The 18,280-nt window shown below is 40.9% G+C and overlaps 4 protein-coding genes across 6 annotated transcripts; 1 reads left to right on the forward strand and 3 right to left on the reverse strand.

Annotated features, from left to right (window-relative positions):
• Positions 1-1,252: 1,252 nt before the first annotated feature.
• Positions 1,253-5,522, reverse strand: LOC111597023 (inositol-3-phosphate synthase). Its single transcript, XM_023311533.2, has 5 exons — positions 5,166-5,522; positions 2,470-3,168; positions 2,170-2,412; positions 1,632-2,099; positions 1,253-1,567 (listed from the first exon to the last, which is right to left on the reverse strand). Exons 1-5 carry the CDS (start codon positions 5,292-5,294, stop codon positions 1,421-1,423), a joined length of 1,686 nt encoding a protein of 561 aa, XP_023167301.1. The 5' UTR covers positions 5,295-5,522; the 3' UTR covers positions 1,253-1,420.
• Positions 5,523-7,337: 1,815 nt separating this feature from the next.
• LOC111597024 (WD repeat-containing protein CG11141) lies at positions 7,338-9,811 on the reverse strand. The gene is made up of 4 exons (XM_023311534.2): positions 9,599-9,811; positions 9,197-9,481; positions 8,037-9,127; positions 7,338-7,980 (listed from the first exon to the last, which is right to left on the reverse strand). Exons 1-4 carry the CDS (start codon positions 9,809-9,811, stop codon positions 7,473-7,475), a joined length of 2,097 nt encoding a protein of 698 aa, XP_023167302.2. The 3' UTR covers positions 7,338-7,472.
• Positions 9,812-10,197: 386 nt separating this feature from the next.
• LOC111597058 (probable peroxisomal membrane protein PEX13) lies at positions 10,198-12,134 on the forward strand. 2 transcript variants are annotated; one of them, XM_023311584.2, is made up of 4 exons: positions 10,198-10,373; positions 10,432-11,002; positions 11,065-11,294; positions 11,447-12,134. In XM_023311584.2, the coding sequence occupies exons 2-4, from the start codon at positions 10,443-10,445 to the stop codon at positions 11,866-11,868; spliced, it is 1,212 nt and encodes a 403-aa protein (XP_023167352.1). In that variant the 5' UTR covers positions 10,198-10,373; positions 10,432-10,442; the 3' UTR covers positions 11,869-12,134. The 2 variants fall into 2 exon arrangements, with proteins under 2 accessions (XP_023167352.1, XP_023167353.1); XM_023311585.2 differs by having other exon boundaries at positions 10,439-11,002.
• Positions 12,135-12,977: 843 nt separating this feature from the next.
• On the reverse strand, positions 12,978-18,182 carry LOC111597072 (transcription factor Dp). 2 transcript variants are annotated; one of them, XM_023311602.2, is made up of 10 exons: positions 17,336-18,182; positions 15,025-15,179; positions 14,898-14,964; positions 14,745-14,815; positions 14,615-14,676; positions 14,221-14,554; positions 13,915-14,150; positions 13,759-13,841; positions 13,603-13,686; positions 12,978-13,539 (listed from the first exon to the last, which is right to left on the reverse strand). In XM_023311602.2, the coding sequence occupies exons 1-10, from the start codon at positions 17,415-17,417 to the stop codon at positions 13,358-13,360; spliced, it is 1,356 nt and encodes a 451-aa protein (XP_023167370.1). In that variant the 5' UTR covers positions 17,418-18,182; the 3' UTR covers positions 12,978-13,357. The 2 variants fall into 2 exon arrangements, with proteins under 2 accessions (XP_023167370.1, XP_023167369.1); XM_023311601.2 differs by having other exon boundaries at positions 14,742-14,815.
• Between the last annotated feature and the right edge of the window lie 98 nt (positions 18,183-18,280).

Genomic DNA, 18,280 nt, shown 5'->3' on the forward strand with positions numbered 1-18,280 from the left:
AAAGAGAGAGAGATAGAAGGGAGATAGAGAAGGAAGGAGGTAGAGGGAAAAATAGAGGCATAGATGAAGAGAGAGATGAAGAAAGATTAAGATGGAGAGAGAGAGAGATCAGAGATGAGAGTGAGAGATAGAGAGAGAGAGATGATGAAAGAGAGAAGTTGAAGAGAGGGAGACTGAGAGAGTGAGAGAGATTGAAATAAAGAGAGAAAGATAGACAGAGAGATACACAGAGAGAGAATGAGAGAGATACACAGAGACAGCGAGATAGATAGGCAGACAGAGAGAGAGTGAAAGAAAGAAAGGGAAATAGATAGAGAAAGAAACAGAGAGGGATAAACATAGAGAGAGGGAGAGAGAGAAAGAAAGAGAAAGAGAGTCAGAGAGAGGGAAAGACAAATAGATATAGGCATAGAGAGAGTGAGAGAGAGAGGGAAAAAGAGAGAGAAACAGAAAGACATAGACATAGAGAGAGCGATACACATAGAGAGAGATGGAAATTGACAAAGAGATGGGGAGATAGAGATAGAGATTGAGAGAGAGAGAGAGAGAGGAAGAGAGAGAGAGAGAGGAAGAGAAAGAAAAACGAAAAGAGAGAGAGAAACAGAGTCAGATAGACATAGAGAGAGAGATACACTTAGAGAGAGATGGAGATAGACAAAAAGAGATGGGGAGATAGAGATTGAGAGAAAGAGATAAAGAGCTAGAAAGAGAGATAAAAAGCGACAAAGAGTGAAAAATAATGAGACACAAAAGAGATTAAGAGAGAGAGAGAGAGAGAGAGAGAATGCGAGAAAGATCAATTTACTTAATAAAATTACTCAGTTAATGAGAATGCTGTCAATCTTCGTAGCTAATTTTGAATAGAAAGTCTTGAAGATGATGATTAAATAATATATTTTCAACTTGCAAGAAAATATGAATATGAATATGAACTCGTATGACACTTATGAACACAAATCCAATTAACAAAAGGAAGACATACATATATATGTATATATATGTAAGTGTATATATATAATATAATATATATCTATGCTATGTGAACAGGTCGGCTGTGACAAAGCTCGCCAGACAATCATAATACCCAAAGCAAAAGCTTCAATATGATTATACTCTAATTCACATGAATTGCGCACAGATGGTCATTGGAATCCAAAGCTGATTGATTTGTATACAAAATTGCAATTATATATATTGTATACATATATATATATATTGTATATGTATCTGAATGTTCCGTAAATAAAGCACACAGAACAAAGAACAGCGGTGCTTACGTTTTAGGTGGTTTGAAATTTATTTGATATATTTGTAACTTACAACTAGTTTGTAGTTTAGCAAAAAGTACACATGTAATACACGTATATATATATAATATTATATACATATGCAGATACATACATATATGTATATATACTACTCAGTGGCCATTGCCGTTGGCGGCCAGCTTGGTGCCGTTGGTGTGGCCGTTGGCGTGCAGCTTGGCGTTGGACTCCACAGAGCAAGGCTGGCCGAGCAGCTTGGCCTTCTTCACTGGCGGCTCAGTTGTAATGCTGGTGAAATCGAACTGCGAAGCGGAAGAAGGGAAAACTCAGTTAAGCACTCAAATCAATTTAAGCAGATTTTCATACTCGTTGCTCCAATGACAAGTGTGAGATGGGCGCCAAGCCAATGCAGCCGCGCAAGATGTTCTCGATGGCAGCTCGTTGCCGGAATAGAGAGTTGACCACCTGCGAGCCGCTTGGCACCAGCGGCGCCTTGCACAGGTAGCTGAGCAGCGAGAGCACCGGCTTGAAGGGCACCCACGGTGCCAGCTCCTTTTCGGCGCTGCGCAGCTGAATGCGTGCACTCAGCTCGGCCAGAATGACCAAATCGAGTATGAGCGGCGTGGCCAACAGCGAATCCTCGCACGTGTTGTGTATGACCAAGGTGTTGTGGCCACCCATCATAATCTCGGATGTGTACTCGTCCATTGCACGCTTGCTGTCGCCCACATATGGCACATACTTGATGACCACAACGTGATCGGGGTGCTCGTTGGGCCTATAGAGCAGGCTATTCGACGCCACCATGTCATCAACCACATTGCTCTTGGAGATCTAAAAGAGATGCAGGCATTAGTACAAAAGAGGAGAGACACGAGAGAGAGAGAGAGAGAGAGATGCACACCTCCTTGGAGCGGAACTGCTGTGGAGCTGAGAGATTCTTGCCATCGTTGTTGCCCAGATGATTGTAGCTGACAATGGAGACGGGCTTAATGCCGGCGCCCACTAAAAAGTCCACCAATACGGACTTGATCTTCGTTTGGCCCGACTTGAAATCATCCCCGGCAATAAAGACCCGCTGCTCCTCGGCCAGCTCAATGAGACCCGGCACAAATGTGTTCTGCGGCGAGCCATTAATGTACGTGCACTGAAAAGAAATGAAGTTGACGCTGACGTAAATCTCAGGTAAGATACATTTACTTACGCCTTCGGCAATGCTAGCCATGGCAAAGATCGTTGACGGCGAGATTTCCGTTTTGTTGGCCTTCAGCGAGGCCTGCAGCTCCTGGCTGGTGGTGTTCAGACCCGGCAGCACATTGCTGAAGCGCTCCGTGTTCGCTGTCCAGAGCACAATGACAGTCTCCACGCCGGAGCGCTGCTTGAAGTCGCGTATGTCGCGACGCACCTGCTCATACTGCTCGAGCTTGGTGCCCTTGATGAGATTATCGGCGCGATCCAGCTGATTGGCGGCAATGAAGTCGGGATCGTAAATAGAGGGACGCGGCTTCAGTGCTGAAAGCTGTTCGTATAGCTGATCCTGCAGAGCCACATCCAAGACCTCGGCGCGTCGCATGGCATCGCCCAAGTGCTGACCACTTATGTCCCAGCCATCCACAATAATGTCATTCGGCTCCGCCATGGGCAGCAGCTCCTTCATGGGCACATACACATCGGTGCCTGTCTCGTCCGACCCCACAAAGACCGTCGATGCCTGAGTGATGGAGCCAAACCAATTGGCCTGCTGCATGCCCGTCTTCTTGCGCCACTGCAGCTGGCGGCGATTGGCCTCCAAGGCAGCTGTCAGCGTGGATCCATTGTTGCCACCCCAGCCAACGAGCATGACTCCCAACTTGGGCACATGGCGAGCTGTGCGTATCTTCAGCGAAGTCGTTCGCGGGTGCACCTGCAAGATTGATAGAGTCCGTAATTAATTCCTGGCCTATACCAAGAAAATATCTTAAGTGCCGCCTGCTCTGGCAGACAATTAGAGCCTTATCGGGCACGCAGTCAGACGTGTCATGATTAGAGTAACGCCTAGCTGCCTAGCAACTTTGGCGATCGCGTGATTTTTATTGATTTGGCTGAGTAGCTAACCGATTTTGTATACTCTTTATTAAAAAGATGTTACTGAAGGCAAAGTAATAAGTCTGCTGCCTGATATATATCAAATGGAAATCAAATTTTCCATTTGCTTAATGCTTAAATTACATAAGTCAAATTTTACTTTAAAGTTTTCTTTTGTGCTGCCCTACAAATACTTCTAAAAGGGTATTCAAAAGTCGTTATGGTGTTTCTAGTTAATTTTAATATTTGATTTCACTTGGCAGCTGTTGACGTGTTCCTTACCAGAAATACATATATGTATATACAGATATTCTTATAAATATGTATATCATGATCATCGTATATGTTGCATAAATAATTTATCGACGTGTAAAGTCGAAAGCCACTTGTTGTTGGCCATTTGCCGGCCGGCTTATTATTAAGCACATGTGAGAATTCAACACAAACAACTCAAATGAAATGAAGCCCCACACGAACCGCAGATACTGCCTAATCATCATATAGTGACAGAAGATTGTATGAATATTGATAGATTTTACTTAGCGCAGATATTCAAAAGTCAAGGTCTGACTTTTTAAGAGAGCCAAAATTGTTCTCTTAGCAGCGAGCCAACGACCCACTGGGCACATATCAGCTGACACTTCAGTCCCTAGCATTGACCTTGAGCGAAAAGAGTGCAGCAAGTGTCATTTCCTGCTCAATTATCATTGACCTTGAGCGAGAAGAGAACAGCAAGTGCAGTTGGACACAGCATAACCATAAGACCTGAGCGAGAAGAGTTCAGCAAGCAAATATCTGTAGCTGAAACAGTTGAGCGCAGCATTAAACGGAACATCGGAACAACGGAAACATAATGAACCGACTTCAACAAAAGTTTATTTTCTTGCAAATCCAACATGTATCTATAAATAAATGTGTACAAATATTTTTAGACGATAAGTGAGCATAACAAATTCAAAACACATACGATAATACTTGGACTTCCATTCGCATATACAAGTACGGCGTCTGCGCACTGCACTGGGAGGGAGCACACCACCAATATTTATTGTGTACTTAAACGGGAATGGAAATGGGAATGGGAATAGGAATGGGAATGGGAATGGCAATGGAATCGGGCTTGGAAATAGACAGTTATCAGTGCCCGACTTAGCTTTATCAGCTGTTTTGTAATATGTGACAGAATCAATAAATTTCATCCAGCACCCACACATATTCCTGATATTTTGAAAGTATATTCCCATGTCAACATTGGCTTATTATCATACGCTAGAAATAACGTATTTGTGTAGAATATTAATAAGCGTAAAACACTACACAGAGCTGTGGAAAGTTTTCCAAAACAATTGGCTAGTAAACCAAACAGTCAACAAAATTTATGATACCCTATCCCAATAACAGCTGGTGAATATAAACGAGAAAATCTGCCATTAGTTCAGTCTGAAGGCCAAAGTATGGTTAATAAATTTGCACTATTCTGGCATGTTCCACTCAAGTTATATAGTTAAATTATTGCTTAATTTAAACTGTACAAAAAATTCAAAAGATCGCTAGATCATTTTACAGTAATTGTTTTCCAATAATATAGTTATATCTATAGTTTTCTGTTTTTATAACGGTTTGCTCATTACAAAGCCCTCTCCAGTTGCATTAAAACAACTGTTGACAATTTCATCCCTCTGCTTGCTGAAGCACTTTCGCCTGCTCGCTTTCGCCGTAAGCTCATTAAATCCTTATGCAACTGTTGCATTCTATTTTTAAAGTCTTCACTGAGGCTTAAATCGATAAACAGTTCTTTACGTAATGCAGTGAGACTATCCGGGACCGGTAACTCACCTGCAATTGGCCCGCAGCGGTGCGTTTAACATGCGACGTTTGGTATTCGTAATCCGTCACAATGAACTCATCGTCCACGTGTACTTTTGGCGAGATGACTTCCAGTGTTGAATTTTTGGTTGGCTTCATTTTTAACAGACACGAATTTGTGTATAGAATAATTGACGTGTTTTGCACTTTTCTCAATACTTTTCGCAGTGTTTATGTACACAAACACACACACACAGTTATTTATAATTTAGCTTGTGTTTTTGTTTTGTTACAGGAATTTTGCTGCCTTTTCACACTTTTCGCTGCTTTGGTCAAAGGTCTAGGTCTGGGTCTGGTCAAAGCAAAAGTTCGCCGCTTAATGTGCACAAGAGCGAATTGCGGCCCGCTTTTATTTACAGCAGCGGCGATTTTTGCTGTTGTTGCTTTTGTATTTTGTTCTCTGTTCTCTGCTTACTCTTGGTACAGCCAAGAGTAAATGGCAGCCGACAAGTTGCCGGCATTGCTGTCCACAGAGAGTCGAAAAGCTAAAGAGAGCGTGTAACCCATGTGAATAGCAATGTGTGTGTGTGTGTTTATGTGAACAAGTGTGCGTGTGTGAGTAAGTTTTAAGTTGGGCTGAGAAAATGTATGTCGTTTCGCCGCATTAAGGTGTTCAAAGCCTTGCTTAATTAACAAACAGCAATTATTAGTAAGGAATTTTAATTAATTGAGTAATAACTACATACATGTTAATCAAAAATACAAAATATATATTTATAAAAACTGTATATATATCTGCAAAAAATAAATAAAAATTTTAACATTTTTTTCTATTTATTATAAATGAAATTAATTTAAATCTAAGCTAATTTAATAGTTTACATGTCCGACTTTCTTGACTTGCAAATAGAATTCGCTCAATGGGGTAAAACTAACTGTATTTGGCACGCACCTGTTAAGGCCTGAAAAATTCAGAGCCTCTCAGCAGCAGCAGCAGCATCAACAGCATCAACAACAACAAATCAACGCATTCTTTCGAGATTTCAAGCAAGTCAGCATCTAATTTCCTGATTTCCGAGACTGAGCATCTTCGTTAAACTCAAGACTCGAGCTATCCCAGCTTCTTTCATGTCAATTTCAGTTTCAATCAATGGCATTTGTTTGGCTGTGGAAAATTTTGCATGCAAATTTTTTTGTTATGATTTGGATGCTTTCAAGGTTTGTCAATCTCAGTCTCAGTCTCAGTCTCACAGATACACTGACACACATCTGTGTGCATCTAAGAAATTCGTATTTATGAAATGTTTGCTCCTAGAAATTTCTAGTTGCCACAGTGGATGTCGCCCACTGCAAAACTTTCCATTATTGCAGTCAATTGAAAATCAAGCTGCGCTCAAATTTCAATTTGTTTATTGTTGTTGGGGCATGGGATTCTTCACAATATTGCATAACTACACACTGCTCCAGCTCCATTAAAACTTTTCCATTAGCGCTTCGCATTTATATCGAGCTTTCGTGTAATCAAGACGGCAAATCCAGAACGGAATTATGGAATAAAATTAATATAAGATCGAATAAGAGGAGGCATGAAACATAAATTAAATTTTAAAAATTTCTATAATTTTTTGAATAAAACAAAAAAATTTTTATTTACTTTTTATTTTACTTTATTTATGACTTGAATACTCATTGTTTAGAGTATATAAGACGTTCTCTAGATATCGAGTCCATTTTCTAAGTGAATTTCGCTAAACTCATAATCTCTCATGTGACACACAGGCTTAAGCCTATATCATAGTCATATAATATTTATTATAGAAATTATATATATATATATTATAATATTAAGCCATATTCGCTTGTGGGGGCGTCTCGTTTCCCCTACATGCCACACAAATATTTGCTATCAGTAAAAATGTGCTATGCACATGTCTCCATTTAGCCAAGTCATGTGGCCAACGGGGCTATCAGTGGCTTGTCATTTCCTGCGCCGGAGTCTGGAATAAAACTGAGAAACTATGCGAAGCAAGAGCTGTGCTAGAATTAAAATTTTATTACTTACAGAGACAAAAACAAAAAGGTGCATTTCACATTAAATTTCCAAATGTTGCAGAAAAATATATATATATGAATTATAAATATACCTCACTAACATATTTAGTCTTAAGATTATATACAGTTGGAGATAATTTAATAACAATAACATATGAAAATCACAATTTAAGCACAACACATTACGGATAACAGAGAAGCGTGCACGAAACTTACACAAAACATAAGACTAAATTCGAATGAAACTAAATAAAGAAATATATAAATAATACTGGGCTATAGATCTTAATTATCCAAAAACTCCCATTCGCTGGATGTATTGGAATCGCCTGATACGGGCGCCTCCTTCTTTAGGAATGGATCGGCAGCGCATCGAAAATCAGGCAGAAAACTGTTATACTCCTTATCGGGCGATGATGTGGACTTTGGCTGAGTCTTAACGAATGTCAAGGCCGGTTTCGAGGAACCTGCACAAATGCCATCAACAGGCTGTCCGGCGCTGTAGTCGGTGGTATCATTCATGACGAGCTTTTTGCGCGGCGACGTCTGTACACTGACCTCCTCTAGTCTAGAGGGATAACAGTTGATCAATGAACCCACTAGCTGAGGTGTTCGTGCCGCCTGCAACTCCTCAGCACTGGCTGGCCCCAAATGCACTTCCGGCAAGTCCAGCTCGTCTGCCAGCGTTTTCGCTTTTTCCGCAACGGTTCTCTGTAACGTCGTAGGAGTCATCGCATCGGGCAGCTGCTGCATGAAAGCTGCTCTGAGGTCCACCGGCGAGACCAGGCCGTTGCTGCAATTGAGGAACCAAGTCAATAAGATTTCATATTATAAATTATCTACACCCACTTTTCCATTTGACAATAACTAACTTCCATTAGTGTCGCTGCACTAGTCTGTGGCAACTTGTGCTCATGCGTCTCCTGTCCGATTTCAACGATTCCTCCCGCAGCAACGTTCTGCTCGCCCACCGGAAGTTTTCGCTTTTTGTTGCCCAACGTCCCACTAGTGTATACTATGGACTGCTCAAAATCCATTTCTCCAATACGTCGAAAGATTTCCAAACGGCGATTTTGTTGCGCCAATGGCGACTCCACTGCCAGCTCAATGGGCACATTCAAGTCCAGCTTTTCAATCGGTGGTAACTCAAAGCATTCCTCTGCTGAATTTAACCCCGCTTCCAGCTCCACCGGCGACTCCACATCCAGTTTGGAATATTGAGAGGATCCCGCCATGGGCAGAGGGGGCGGTAGTAGTGGATTGAAAATCACCGTAGTTGTTTTATTGGGTCGCTCAGGAAAAGGCGCCAGACGCAATAGGGAACGCTCACCTTCGAGCACAAAAATCTCCTTGCCGCAAACACAATAGTCAATGATTTTTCGAAAACCTCGCGCCACTGCCTCGACTTTGAGGCGCTCGAGATTTAAAATGTACAAAGCAACATCGTCATGGGTAACAACTAGCGAATCGTGTCCGTCATACAAATCCAGCTCACGAAAGTTTTTGCTGGCTACAAATGCATCACTGCAGCTGCTGCTGGCTTGAGCGCCAGATGGAGCTGCTTTTGACTGACTACGTTGCTTGGGATTCAGTAGAGGTATCTCCCAGGTGGGATTGTTCAAGACGGCTTCGTTAAAGATGATGGTCTTCGATACACTGCCAATGGCATCGGCAATCCAGAAACGCAGTCCGGGTCGTCCACAAATGATTTGTGGCAAATTGTCATTCGTTGCTGTTTGCTTAAGGAAGACTCCTCCACAATCGATTAGCTGCTTACGATCCTTCTTGCCCACTTGTGTAATTTGCCAAGTGTGGGTCTTGGTATCACGCCGGCAAACTATGCAACGATAAAGTGTCGCCACGAGCAAATAGCTCTGGTGCACACTCAGTTGAACAATCTCATAAGCTTCGCTAAGGATTTCCAACGATTTGCTCAGGTGCTGCGAAACAGATTTGACATTAATACAATTGATGGGATTGTAATCCAGCTGTAGCTGGAATTTACTTACCGCTTGGTAGTCGAATTCGGTGAGCACTACGACGCCCTGTCGATCACCCGAATACAATTTCATGCCATTTTTGGACCACTCACAACAACTGACTACGCAGCGATGCAAATCCCGTATTGTGTAGCGTTCGATGGGTTTGCTGCGTGTGCAAGGTGCCACCAGGTCCAAGTCGGGCGGCAGCTCTTTTTGAATTTGAAAAACGCTAACTTGACCATTAGCACTTCCAGCTGCTACCATATACTCCACCGAATTAACTATCTTAACGCATGTTATTCGCGTGGATACCTATAGGAGTTGTCATTGTGGGTGATTTCGGAGAGGGGAAGCACCACACAACATTCATAAAATTGGCTGTTGGCACGCGATGTGTCATCTGAGTCATAGCCACACTCAAATACTTACCTCAGCTTTGAGCTTCTGCATTTCGCCCGAAGAACGATTATACCAAAAGACAATTCCCGCGTCACTTCCCAGCGCTAGGAAATCCTCAACGGCATCGACGCAAGTTACATTAAGATTCGATGGGAAAAAGCCGCGCCGAGCTGCAGGTATAAGGTCCATTATCTCGGTAAGCGGCGCCCATTCACGGAGACAGAAATCCTTTCTGCTGGCCATAATGGCTACACGATGATTTAATACGAATCTTTTTTATATCTAAATTTTTTTCTTTGCCCAGCCTCCGTTAACAGCAACTATTTACATTCAGTTTGTTTATATTCGATATTTTCGACAGCTTAATTTTAAGTTCCTGAGTTGCCACATTTTCAAAATTATTGCTTTAATCGATTGAATATACTCATTTCAAATATATAAATGAATTAGATGCATTATCTTTAACCGTGTTTCACTTCGATTGTAAAAGCTTTTTTAAATTTATACGTTGTTAATTTCATTGTTTTTATCAAATCACTTTATATATTCGATAAGTATGCTTGTATTTTCAAAACTTATCGCGCGTTATAATTTTATCGACGTAATAATTATCGCTCTTAATAATTATCGTAAACAATCGATAAAATAATAAGAGTAAAGAAAAAATAATTGTTAAATACATTAGTTTTCTTGTATTAATTATTTAAATAGATATTGGTAGTATAACAAGTACCTTCTAAGCTGAACACGAGCCAGCAAATTAGTAAGCCATCAAAATAAATATATAATATATATTTATATACAGGTAAGAGTAATTAATCTTCACACTTTGGGCCAAAGTTCAATAAATAAAAGTTAATCAGTCTACAGCAACATGGGTGACAACAACAATCTGCGAAGCGCAGTTATTAACGAGACACCTATGCTGACCACTCCCTACGGCAACGTTCGAGCACTATCAGCACCGCCGCCCATACCACAATCGCCCCTGCAACAGAGTTCATATGGATACGGCGGAGGCTACAGTAACATTGGTGGCTACGGAATGGGCTTAGGCGGCTACAATACAGGAGGCTACAACACAGGCGGATTCGGCTACGGGAGCATGGGCTATGGTATGGGCGGTTTCGGTGGCTACGGAGGCGGCAGCTATGGTGGCTACAACAGATTTGGTGGCATGAATAGCAACGACCCCGAGCAACGGTTTATACAAATGGCAGAGAATAGCTCTCGTCCTGCATTCCAAAGCATCGAATCACTAGTATCCGCCATTGGAAACATTGCGTCCATGCTGGACTCTACTTTCTTTGCGTTAACAAGCTCGTTTCGTGCCATTCTTGGCGTGGCTGCAAATTTTGGACGCCTGCGCAGTGTGTTCGCTCAGTTCTGGACATCATTTGCGATATTTCGTGGGCTGAAATGGATTTACAGAAAGTAAGTATCAGCAGCTAGCCGGAAAAAAATTCAAATTATTGATACGCCTATTACATTTTTAGAATACTGTATTGGCTGCGCATCTCGAATTTGGATCCTTCGTCGGAAGCTTTTAAGAAAGCTTTTGCCGAAGCACTCAACGACAATAGTAAACAGCCTGGCAATGCGCCACATTTACCACGAAAAGGAACGTCTCCGTGGCCAGTATTGGCATTCCTTAGTTTTATCTTTACCGCGCCGTACCTAATCATGAAGTTGCTGGGGACTGTGACGAATACGGCGCAAGAGGAAGGTATGCCTGTGAACATTGGACAGTCCATTAATCTTATCTCACGGCACTTGGGTCATCCAGATATACCTGGCCAAGCCACATGAGATAAGCAGTCGCTCTTGTTATCTTTTTATTAATACCCCACCTCAATTGGTTTTTCTTAATTCAAACAGCCCGTATTCCCTCCAAGTGGGTTGCCCCGATTCAGACGCAGGCCATCTATGATTTCCAGGCGCGCAACGAAAGCGAATTGACACTGCGTTCGGGTCAAACCTTACAAGTGGCTCCCCGTGAAATTCAACAGACTCTCCAGCTTTTGAATACAGGCTGGGCACTGGCCTCAACGAATGGGCAGACCTCAGGCCTAATACCTATTAGCTATGTGAAATCACCGCAGCAGTTGCGCCAAGAGCGACAGGCACCAGTCAAGCCACTGCCACCACAGCCCGAGCTAATGAATCTGTCTGCGAGTGCATTCCCCAACCCACCCGTGAATCAACAAATGAACTATGAATTCAATTTGGCTGCTCAGCAGCAGCAACCGCTGGGTCCACCGTCCACAACAGTTACCGCATTTGATGAAGGATTCGCCTAAAGCAGTGCAGTAACCTTAACAGTTAGCTATGAGCCAAATGAATTTCTGCTCTAAAATCGAACACCTTCGGGCTGTTATTTGTCAGGTTATTTGTTCCCAAATTCCTACACCTCTCACATTTCCCAGTTACGTTACCGACGTGGGCATGCCACAAACTATTTTACCTATGCGTACAATAGAATTCCTTGGAACAGCGGTATTTTTTTAACCTCAGAAATTACTAAATAATAAATGTTATATAAATAATTACCTTAAAAAACCACTTAAAATATAATCTATACACTTAATGGGTTAAGCAAACAATGTTTTCTTTAAATCATATTTTACAATATGTATTCAGTTTATTGCCTATTTACTTAGTTGTTTTTTGTTTTGTTTTGTATGTTAATGCATTTTGTATTTGCTCTTTGTCGATTTTCCCATTTTTAAAATGAAATATTTTAAATTTATTACACAACTAATCGACTCGACTCTATCCTTAAATGTACATATTTCTTTCACTTCACTACTAATTTGTATGCAATTTGTATTCATTTCAAAGTTTAATATAAATTCTAGCAATTTATATTGATGCATTAATAGTTATTATGACTAAATAGGTAGGTTGATTATTTTCCATTTACTTTTAATTTATATATTATTTTATAGCTATAAATATATATATATATATTTATATATATGTATATGTATATGTGTGTTTGTATTTATAAACATATTTTTTTATTTTAGTTTTAGTTGAACGGTTCTTGAGAAATGTTGAAAATGTGAAACAGGTGTCTTAAAATATTAATTTTAGGCAAATAAACATATTTCATATGCTTCTGCCACAGATTGCACCGCAATTTGTAGCTTAAAGAATATTACATTATATTTAATTGCTGTCATTTAAAGTTTTGGTGTACAATAGTTTTAAAAAAGTTGCTCTACAACATTTGACGATAAACTTTGAAAACTTGTCTGTTCGCTTCTTAACAATTTGTTTAAGCAGCAATTATTTAACAACTAAAATGAAGACAGATATTCTTTCTTTTCTTTGTTTGTTTCTTTTTGTTTTGTTTTGTTTTTTTTTTTTTTTTGTATATTTTCACTAAAATACATTTTCTTTTCGCTTAAGTAGAACATTAATTTAAAAGTTTTGCGCTTAAAAATAAAATTCAAAAATACAAATACAAACTGAACGCCAAGTTATGTTTATCATTATTAAATGTTGAATTGATTTTTAACTTATTTATAGTTTAATAAGTCTCATTGAGAAATAAACGAAATCAAAGCTGTTTAACGCTTCTGTGTGGGTTGTGTGTGTGTATGTGTGTATGCAAAGAAAGACATGTGAGAAATGGAGCGCCTAGCCAGTGGGGCGTGGCAGTCCTAACAAAGCGTTAATAAACGTAAAACTAAATGTATCCTCTGCGTAGCCGTTGCTAATATCGTCAGCATCCGCAGTGGACCCCATCGCCCACGCCACTTCTACGTCCGCATCGTCGTCAGCTCAATCGATGTCATCCTCCAGCTCATCATCGTCTAGCTCCTCCTTGAACTCGACATCGGTGGTATGCTGTGTGTGCTGTGCGAAGCCTTGAGACTCATTGGTTGATTCGAGGTACGGATTGAAGTCGTTGTCTTGGTCATCCGAATCGTACATCGGATCTCCCGTTTTGCCGCTGCCGTAAGCTGTACAAAAAGCAAGTTGTGATTCATGGTTACCTTTTAAATGCGATCGAACTTAATAAATACCTTCCACATATTTGGCCAGATTTGGTGGGACCCATGCCTTGACACGTTCTATATTCTCCCCCGTGCATTCACCCTTATCCAAACCTGAAAAAAGACACAAACCCACAATCTTATCTAATGCTCTTTTAACGAAAACTAAATAAGTTGTTTACTTACCCGCCAGGAGGCCCATACGCTTCAAGACCTCAATGTCATCATGCATTTCGAATGTGTTATCGAACTTGAAAATGTATTCCGATCTACGAAGTAGAAGCATATACAAAATGATTAGTAATCAAAATAATATATCAATGTTGCCTGATGGATTCATACTTGTCGTTGCTGACACTGCAATTGATTTTTGTCGATTTGTGCGTATTCACAATGATGAACGGCAGTTGAATGGATGAGTTTGGAGATGGCACCACGCCCTGGCTTTCTGCACGCTTATTGCGCTCGACAAGACCTTTGAATGCCACATGTTGCATAACCATTTCACGCAACATTTGACTCTTCTGCTTGATCCGTTCACGGCACAATAAGTTTTGCTCTTCCAAGGCATTAAATTGCTAAGGACAGTAAGAGAAGGAGTTCAGTTAATAAAATGTTAAGCTATAAGGACAAGAAAACTTCGATTACCTCGGCTGAGTTGGCAGGTAAGCCAATCCAACGAATTTCTTTTTTATCCTTAGAAATAACATTGATTGCCATCAGTACGTTAAGCGCATCGTAGACACGACGCCGGATATTCTTTTGATCACAGTTATTATCATATGAATTGTTCTTCATTTCTTCAGCAACCAAATCGTCAGCCACCTCATTGTATGTCGTCTTGCCCTTCTCCTGCACCTTCTCGCACACCTTCATGGAGAAGTGACGCAGTCCCTTGCCGGCTTTATCTGGCTTTCGTTTCCTTTGCGCTGATGAGGAAGAGGCGGACACTGTGTGCAAGGGACTGCTCTGAATGACGTGCCTAAAGATGTAAGATAAAATAGATATATATAGATCTATATAACTGTTGTAATTGACTTACAATTTCGATTTCATTTTCATGGCGTTATTTGTCGTATATTTGACGTATCGCTCATTCTTTATCTACAATTTAAGTGATATTAAGGTTATTTTCATTGTAGATAATCGCCTGTGCGCTGTTTACTTACTACCTCGTGTATGCCGCCTCCCACACCCCCAGCACTGCTGGCTTTTTGCGCTGACACAGGTGTATATGAAGTATCTGTAAAAAAATAAAAAGAAAAAGAAAACGGAAAAGATATTTATAAATTTGTATGCAAATATTTGTTGTGTTGTCGACTTACTTTCGGTTTTTGGAATAGTTATACAATTGTCTTGAAGACGTATAAATTGTCCCTGATTCGTTGTGCTCTGTGCGCAATTAAAAGATGTTCAATAATTTGTTATTTCGATCAATTGATCTATTCTTACCATTTGACTCAAGGCGCCCACTCGGCCTACATTGCCGATGCCGCCACTTCCGCTTCCTCCGTTGCGTGTTGAGCTGCTTGGAAAGACCAGACTCGACTTATCGATTGAGTGTGATGGCTTCACTACAACAGGCTTCAACACTTTGGCAATTTGTCCTGCAATATGAATATCAAATGATGATTAAATATATAGTCAATCATAGATTAGAACAATGAAATTCATTATAAGTATCTGCCCACACATTTAAAAGCCATCCTAGATTGCGTCGTGAAGGATTTTCAGTGTAACCAATGAACGAACGTTTAGTTCGAAAGTTCAATGAGGTGATTCGATATATGTATGTATGTTAATCGAATACAATGCATGTAAATTTATAGAAATATGCACACACATACACGCAAACACAGTCATTCTCTGCTGCGAATGTTCAGAATAAAAGCAAATTGCGAAAACCAAAAACAATACAGCAAAAAAAGACGACAAAAAAGATATCGAAAGCGACAACAACAAATTCCACAAAAGAAATGTGTGAAGCATGGTGAAGAACCGAAAACATAAATATGCCCGCTACTTCACATGGGGTTGCAAAGGATACGCTGAGAAAACAGCAACAAGCCACAAAAAAAAAGAAAAAAACAGTAAACCGATACATACATATATATATATATATGTAGCACGTGATCACATACACACACATATTACAGTATCAATATGGTATGTATTACGATCGCGCTGTTTGCACAACCCTGGCCGTTTGATATTGCCTTCTCTCTTTACAATTTAAATCTAGATCTGTCAGTTATGCTAATTATTCACCTGCTGAGTTAACATTTACATAATGTTAAAATTAACGGACGCGCGAAGCACTAAAGAAATACTCAAATATACATGTATGCTAATTTTAAGTGGTTTATGAATAAAGAACGTAGCCACAAAAAGGGCTTCCAACTATAAATACCAATCTGCACACACACTATCAAATGAGTCACAGTTTAGCTGCTGTCAAACATCGCTCAGAGCAGCAAGTAGCAGCAGCCTTGTAGCAGGCCGGTTAGCCGGCGTACGGTTGACGCTGCTCACTCATTCATACAAACAACACATGCGCTTACATATACACGCGCGCACAAGCACAAACACACACATACACTCGCGCGCTTTTAGATGTACGTAAGATGGTCAACAGAGCGGCAATAACAACAACTATTGCTGCCGGCGTTAACGCTGCGTCGTCGCTGCGCAGCCGCTGCTACACATGTTTGGTGTTTGTCCATTTTGGGCTTTAACTATTTTTCTATCTGCCTGAACGTGTATCTGTGTGTTTGTGTATACGTGCAGTTTATCTGTGAAAGCGTATGTATGTATATATATGTATGTATTCTTCAGCTTTTTATAACACAAAGCAGAATGTCACGCAGTTTTAGTATTTCTGCGTCACCTCCAACACGCACACAAGCTAACACACCCCCAGCCTGTTTTTATTTTGTGCTGAATTTTAAGATTTATTATGCGAAGGATTTAATATTGGAAAAAAGCGCTCTCCACGGAAGCATTGACGAAGGCAGTGCTGCCGGCTGCTGCTGCTGCGCTGCTATCAGCTGTTTAGACAGCAAAATAAACAAAAACAACAAATGAAAGAGTATTTTTTGTTGTAGCCAGAGAATGGTGTATAGAATGTATTTGAGTATGTGTTTGACTGAGCGCCAACTGGGCGAAGCGCGGCTGTCGTCGCTCGCTGCCCGGCACATGATATACACATACATCTTGGCATACATATCTGTGTGAGCATGCACATCCATCCATACATACATGCATATGAATGTATATTGGCAGCAGCAGACAAAACCAACCGATTTTACTTGATTTTATTTTTTATTATTTGTTTTTTTGACGTGTTGCCGTGCAGTTGTAGTAGTAGTTGTTGCTCTTGCTGTTGGTTTGCCTCGCCATGGCGCGGCGTTCAGTATGCGCTTAAAGAGTATTAAGCGATAAATATTGTATGTAAAAGGAAACCGAAAAAAGAAAAAGATGGCGTTTACGCGCCAGTGTGCGAGCATGCAAGTTAGTAGTAGCTCCCCCGCCACCACTACTATTGTGAATACGCAAGTCTCTGCAACCGTATGTGAGTCAGTGTGTGTGTGTGTGCTTCTATGTAAGAATACATGTATCTATGTATATATGTTACGCATTCATTAAAGCAAAATTAATCCGCAACTTGGTGAATTTAATAACAATCCAATGTAGTGGGTGTCACTGCTCATGTAGGCAGGCAGTCACCATTTATTTGACCACTAAACCGCCTAGCCGTGCTTACCGTGCTCATCCTGAAAGAAAAAGTTGACTTCATCAGTCTTTACCGCGCCGCTCGTTTGATTTGTCGCCGAGGTATGCGCCATTTTCAGGTGTAGGCAGAGGACAGGTGTAGTGACGTCGATTCGCCTGTTGTTTGGTGCCCAGCACCCTTAACTGCTGAATTGATTTCGCTGGTAACTGCGGCGACAGCGGCTATTTTGAATTTGCACTTCTTTTTGGGAGGGGATAACCGTTCACCAACACGCCGCCAAAAGATATCAATACCAACAGAGCAGAACAGAAGCACGTAGTCGCAACGTGTGTATGAATGCCTCCCTCAGTGTATGCAAGTGAATGTGTATTTGTGTGGCGCGGCCCGCGATGATCTCTGTATTTTTTTGGGTGCACAATTGTACCACGTGTATTTAATATTCTTTACACAACAGTTCACAGATGTTCTTATATTTGGGCGTCAGTGGCTACCCTGTGGCACAGTTCAAAATGATTATTTTGATAGCAGCTAGTAAAAATTTGGTTGTCGCGCGAGTCAAAATGGCGAGCGCATTTTTTGTTTCCAGCACAAGCAGCAGCGCATTTTTTCTTGTCACACACACAAAATGGTTTCAATGCGGGTTTTTCAAAGGCGTTTTTCGGGCACTTTGAGTGTTGTGATTTTGGAGCACTTTTTTGCAAATGAATCGACAAATTATGTTGTTTCTTGTGCACTATTTAGAATTAAATAATTGTTCGGTTTAATAGCAGCGCGATGTGCACAAAATTTCCATCAAGTCGTTGGTTTTTCGACGACGACGACAACGACTACGAAAACGACCAACGTGAGAGTGCGAGCGAAATGGCAGACACCGCGTTGAACAGCTGATTGCCTCGGCGCGCCAAATTTACGCATCAATCGAACTCAGTGTTGTGTAACGTGCTTCACGGTAGCGGCTCTCATATAATACAAAGT

This window comes from Drosophila hydei, unplaced genomic scaffold, assembly GCF_003285905.1.
Source record: "Drosophila hydei strain 15085-1641.00,03,60 unplaced genomic scaffold, DhydRS2 tig00000060-arrow-pilon, whole genome shotgun sequence".
In the NCBI taxonomy this organism is placed as follows: Eukaryota; Metazoa; Arthropoda; class Insecta; order Diptera; family Drosophilidae; genus Drosophila; species Drosophila hydei.

Bases quoted from the DNA above. Each gene is read 5' to 3' on its own strand.
- LOC111597023 (XM_023311533.2), bottom strand. From the start codon at position 5,294: ATGAAGCCAACCAAAAATTCAACACTGGAAGTCATCTCGCCAAAAGTA. The intron at 3,169-5,165 runs GTGAGTTACCGG...TCAATCTTGCAG, and splicing joins CCGCTGCGGGCCAATTGCAG to GTGCACCCGCGAACGACTTC. The intron at 2,100-2,169 runs GTGTGCATCTCT...CATCTCTTTTAG, and splicing joins AGCAGTTCCGCTCCAAGGAG to ATCTCCAAGAGCAATGTGGT.
- LOC111597024 (XM_023311534.2), bottom strand. From the start codon at position 9,811: ATGGCCAGCAGAAAGGATTTCTGTCTCCGTGAATGGGCGCCGCTTACC. The intron at 9,482-9,598 runs GTAAGTATTTGA...CAACTCCTATAG, and splicing joins TGCAGAAGCTCAAAGCTGAG to GTATCCACGCGAATAACATG. The intron at 7,981-8,036 runs GTGGGTGTAGAT...CCTCAATTGCAG, and splicing joins AGTTATTGTCAAATGGAAAA to CAACGGCCTGGTCTCGCCGG.
- LOC111597058 (XM_023311584.2), top strand. From the start codon at position 10,443: ATGGGTGACAACAACAATCTGCGAAGCGCAGTTATTAACGAGACACCT. The intron at 11,003-11,064 runs GTAAGTATCAGC...TTACATTTTTAG, and splicing joins CTGAAATGGATTTACAGAAA to AATACTGTATTGGCTGCGCA. The intron at 11,295-11,446 runs GTATGCCTGTGA...TAATTCAAACAG, and splicing joins GAATACGGCGCAAGAGGAAG to CCCGTATTCCCTCCAAGTGG.
- LOC111597072 (XM_023311601.2), bottom strand. From the start codon at position 17,417: ATGGCGCATACCTCGGCGACAAATCAAACGAGCGGCGCGGTAAAGACT. The intron at 14,151-14,220 runs GTAATCGAAGTT...TACTGTCCTTAG, and splicing joins TACCTGCCAACTCAGCCGAG to CAATTTAATGCCTTGGAAGA. The intron at 13,687-13,758 runs GTAAGTAAACAA...GTCTTTTTTCAG, and splicing joins GCGTATGGGCCTCCTGGCGG to GTTTGGATAAGGGTGAATGC.